Here is a 5000-nt window from a genome sequence, read left to right on the forward strand (position 1 = left end):
TCAAGGTTTAGCTCTGAGGTAATAATTCTGTGATTTTTTTACCCAAACGTCGGCTGGTGTTGTTGTGGGCGACCTTAAAACTGTTTCTTTCCATTTTCAATCTTTTAAATGACCATTAACACTTCAATGATGCAAAACTTTGGCTTGGAAGATCTCTCACACGTTCAGTCTCGGCACAATCTTTTAAAATATCTTGTTGGAGTGGAAATGGCTTCTGATAGGTTTACGAAGTTTTTTGGCAGAACAAATTTTCTCCAAAATCGAGATATGGCCGGCAAACTAGGTTGGGGGCTCTTCTTGAGTCCGCAATTAATAAGAAACGAGAGTCAAGCAAAAGTGAACACCGTGGTTGTAGCCACCAGGTTCGAGAATATAAACGGTCTTTGATAACAAAGATGAACAAAGGGGCAAAAATAAAGAAAATAAGGGGGTCGTTGTTTTTGGGTCTTAGGTTTCGGGTCTTTGTTTTCGGGCTCTTCTTGAGCCCGCGATTAACAAGAAACGAGAATCAAACAAAAGTGAACACCGTGCTTATATAGTTCGGGAATAAAGGGGCAAAAATAAAGAGGCAAAAATAACGAAAACAAGGGGGTCTTCATTTTCAGGTCTTAGGTCTTAGGTCTTAGTTTTCGCAACAACCCACTTTTATGAGCTTCAGGCACTCTTGGAAAGTAAACAACTGCTTTATAAGCTAGTAATGACTGTAAATGACCTTTCAACCAATCACTAAACTGAAGTACATTCTTGTCACTCCTAGATAATTTACAAATAACTGAAACAAAACTTGTAAATATTGCATAATACAAACTAAGACATTTCTACCTTGGTTTGACGGACTATGTCTTTATCGCCAAAGTCGCCTTGACCTGTGTATAAGTTGTGAAAATTCAAAAATTAATATACTAGACCTTTTCAATCGCTGGAAAAAAATGGCAGTTGATTGCCTGAAGGTCTTGACAAGGTTTGGAGCTTAATCGTAATGTCTTGATGACCTCAAGTTACTCTAGTGAAGAGGTACGTCCACCAGGTTAGTCAAACATTAAATCATTAGGAAACTTACCAGTTGTACTTGTTTCATGGTCACTTGTAATGACTGGACTTGGAAATACAATTAAAACTCTCTAATACAGAAACCTAACTTAGCCTAAGGGATGGAGCCAAGTGTCAATACAGAGCGCTGTCTGGATTATAGAGGTCGCGTATATGACAGTTTTCTTCATGATAGTAACAGCAGTAACAGCATTTGGTGTACTTTCAGAGAAAAACTGACTCATACACTACTGCCCATACGAATATCAGCATTACGTGCGCATACCCTGCATATAAATCTAGCATGCTTTATACAATTCATGCCTGTTGTTATGCGATTCCTGTTGCACAGCTTTGAGATTCTCAGTCTTAAATTTCTCAATAACATGATAGCATGTGACATAATAATAATTATAATACTTTGTTTATATAGCACGATTTCCAGCGATGTCCAATCCCGCTTTACAATTACAGCAAATAAATTCCATTACACCATACAATACTGAATACATCCACTTCATACAGCATCTTGAAATGAACTCTCTTGATGCTAATTTATGTAATGTATGTTGCTAGCTGCTTGATTCTGGCAGGCATGTTTCTCATTGGTCAAAATTAACAATGCCAAGTTCAAGCATCCAGACATCTTTTTGGGAACGAGCATGGGCTCATTTCCCTGCCAATAAGCAAGCTTACTTCACCTCTGGAAATCCAGAACTAAAAATCCCACGTCTCCTTGCCTAAACACCACCCATGTCTTCAGAATTCCAGTCCAAAAAACCCCACTTGCCCTTGGAATTCCAAGATACTATAATTTGGTACAGATATTTTCTAGAATCACCCAATCACATTACAAAGCCTTTCACCCAACTGTTATAATACTACTAGGTTATTGGGTGTCTCGAAAACGAAGACCTCTAAAACGAAGACCCTAAGACCCCGAAAACTCGAAAACGAAGACCCCCAAAGTTTCCAAGTGTAAGTACAAAACAAATAAAATTATAGCAAAAAATAGAGTATTTCATACCTCAAGTGAAATTTAATTCCTTCCGGTGGTCCTACCATGGTTATCCGCCATATTGAGCTGAGCAGCCGCGTTTCTTGAAATACTGACCGGAAGTATGTTTCCCGCTCCACTGGACCAGAAGCGCGTTTCCGAACGTCTCAGTTGTACTGCTGGGTTTTTATTTAATTACCACCTAGCAAAAGGAACGAGTGTTAAATCCCTCCTTCTCGGAACTACAACCACGCGATCGTGAGAGCAAAAGAAATGAAGACAAGGCTTTCTACTATGAAAGTTGCTGTAATGATTTTGAAGTTCTTCAATCCCGAGTGTCGATTCCTATTTTTAACAAAATTCATCAGTCTCCCTGTAAAATAGGCCTTATCACAGTTTTCGACGCCACTTTGACGAGTAGGCACACATGCTTGAAATAACAGTGTTTGTATGAAAATCCGCTGTCAAATAATTTTCATAAAACATCGCTTCTGAAATATTCATGAATTGGAAACGTTTGGTACCAGGAAAAGAATTTTAGGAAAAAGATTGGAGGGATGTAAGCTGTGCCAGAAAGCGTCCAGTCGTGTTTTGAACTTTCCATACATTTCCCTGTATTTTTTCCCGCGAACTATGGCTTAGTAGCAGTTCATGGCTGGTTTGCTATAGAGATAAATGTATGGATGTACTCGGGATTGAAGCACCTCAAAATCATTACAGCAATTTTCAAAATAGAAAGCCTAGGCTTCATTTCTTTTGCTCTCACGATTGCATGGTTGTAATTCCCAGTAGGAAGGAATTAACACTCGTTTCTTTGTAGTTGGTAATTAAAAAAAAAACCAGCAGCGCAACTGAGACGTTCGCAAACGCACTACCGGGCCAGTGGAGCGGGAAACACACTTCCGGTCACTTCCAGTCAGTATTCCAAGAAACGCGGCTGCTCAGCTCAAGATGGCGGATAACTATGGTAGGACCACAGGAAGGAATTAATTTTCACTTGAGGTATGAAATAATCTATTTTTTGCTATAATTTTTTTTTTTTTTGTACTCATACTTGGAAATTTTGGGGGTCTTCGTTTTCGAGTTTTCGGGGTCCTAGGGTCTTAGGGTCTTAGGGTCTTAAGGTCTTCGTTTTAGAGGTCTTCGTTTTCGAGACACCCTAGGTTATTTCTTCAATAAAGAGTGTATGGGGATTTGTAGCTCAAGAAGAAGTACAGTCAACTCTCTCGTAAGCGACCACCCTTGGGGAACGACAAACTGGTTGCTGACAGGAGGTGGTCGCTTACGGGAAAGATCAACAAAATAAGCCTAACACTGGATTGATTGATTGATTAATTACATAAAATATTACCTTAGCAGCTAAAATTAGGCAAATAGAAACTAATTTATTTGATTTTTTCACATCTATTCATTCTTCTGATGAAACTTTGTATAACATTTTGGAACAGATTACTGTAACAATTCCCGTTTACCTACAGATATTATTATAGCCATCTTCTCTGTCTAGAAACTGTTATTATCTGTCAGAAGTCTGGGGTAACGTCATTAAAAATTGAACTTTGTTACTTCTGAAGTACTGATTTACTAATCGTCATACTGTACGTCATTATGTTGGGTGGTCGCTTGCCAGAAACAGCAAACAAAAGAATATGTCAATTTTCTGGCCTAAAAAGTGGTCGCGGTCCCTTAAGAAATTTGAGTGGTGGTCGCTTACGAGAGAGCTCTTGAAACAGTATTTAACTGAGAAACAAAACGGTTGTTTACGAAGTGGTCGCTTATGGGAGGTGGTCGCTTACGAGAAGTGGTCGCTATGAGAGAGTTGACTGTATATTGAAATACCTTGCCATATCCTGTGTAGTGCAGATGCATTTCTTGCAGAGACCTTAATCCAACAGCATCCACTGTCTGAAACAACATCTACCACACAATTGAGTGTTGAGTTGTTGTCCTCAAAACAAAATGGCTTAAACACAGCAGTAACATCTTTCTCCTGTTCAGCTGTCAATAACACTGCTTCAAGAAATGAAAGGTTTGTACTCTTGATGTACGTGTCTTTCAAAGCCCCAGCAACACTAGGTAGCTACAAAGCAGGTAAACAAAGGAATATTTAATTATCATAAAATTACTTGTAATGAACTTGTTTATTGCATCTTGGCGATCAACAAGTCCATCGAAAAACCACCTTAAATGAAAATGTACCTGTAAAAAGTATCATTTGTTATTTTATTTTGTTGAACATAAAAATGGTCAAATGATCAATCAACGGCTTTACGAAACATTATGACAAAACTTTAAACTAATCTTTCTCATGATCTAACTTTAATTAATTTCTTTGAAAAAACTTTATTTTCCAAAATTTGAGCTTCAAAACAAAGAGAAGCAGCTTATCTGCGAGTGCAGTTTAGATGCTTGTATCTGTGGTAGTTCTCACATTTGCCTATTAAAGGTAATCAGTAAGTAATCAGTCTGTTTTCTGATTATAGTATACAGCTGTTTCGACAAAGGTTGTCCAAAAAAAGCGTAAAAGCGTACGCGACAATGCCGAAAGGTAGTCTGGGATATGCTGGAAATACCCAATAAATTTCAATAAAAGCTCAGAATCCATATTACCCGCCGTCTTAAGTATTCACTGTACGGTCGAGGCATTATGGATTCCGAGTATTGAAATTTATTGGGTATTTCCAGCATATCCCAGACTACCTTTCGGCATTGTCGCGTACGCTTTAACACTTTTTTTGGACAACCTTTGTCGAAACAGCTGTAGAAAACTAAATAGATCTCAAAATTTTCACAGCTGATTAAAATTGATTCATTTGGAAATTGTATTTCTCCTTCTGTAGCATCCAGTTTTCAGCAAGTTCTCCATTGTATTTCCAATCAAATCAAGATGCTGAGAAGACAAACTCTGACGAAACATCATCAATAGAGGCGTTAAAAGTTGAGACGCTGTACCACGTATTTCACCTGCACCTTC

General features: G+C 38.3%; 1 protein-coding gene across 1 annotated transcript in view; it reads right to left on the bottom strand.

The window, feature by feature from the left end:
* Positions 1-5000, bottom strand: part of LOC146484406 (UPF0415 protein C7orf25 homolog) — a 32119-nt gene that overhangs the window by 21913 nt on the left and 5206 nt on the right. Inside the window, exons 2-3 of the mRNA XM_085104919.1 lie at positions 3866-4106; positions 823-866 (exon numbers count right to left, since the gene is read on the bottom strand). Of these exons, the coding sequence (XP_084961045.1) occupies positions 823-866; positions 3866-4106 (285 nt within the window). The remainder of the gene's footprint in view (positions 1-822; positions 867-3865; positions 4107-5000) is intronic.

This window comes from Pavona decussata, unplaced genomic scaffold (assembly GCF_977016875.1).
Source record: "Pavona decussata unplaced genomic scaffold, jaPavDecu1.1 SCAFFOLD_34, whole genome shotgun sequence".
Taxonomy (NCBI): domain Eukaryota; kingdom Metazoa; phylum Cnidaria; class Anthozoa; order Scleractinia; family Agariciidae; genus Pavona; species Pavona decussata.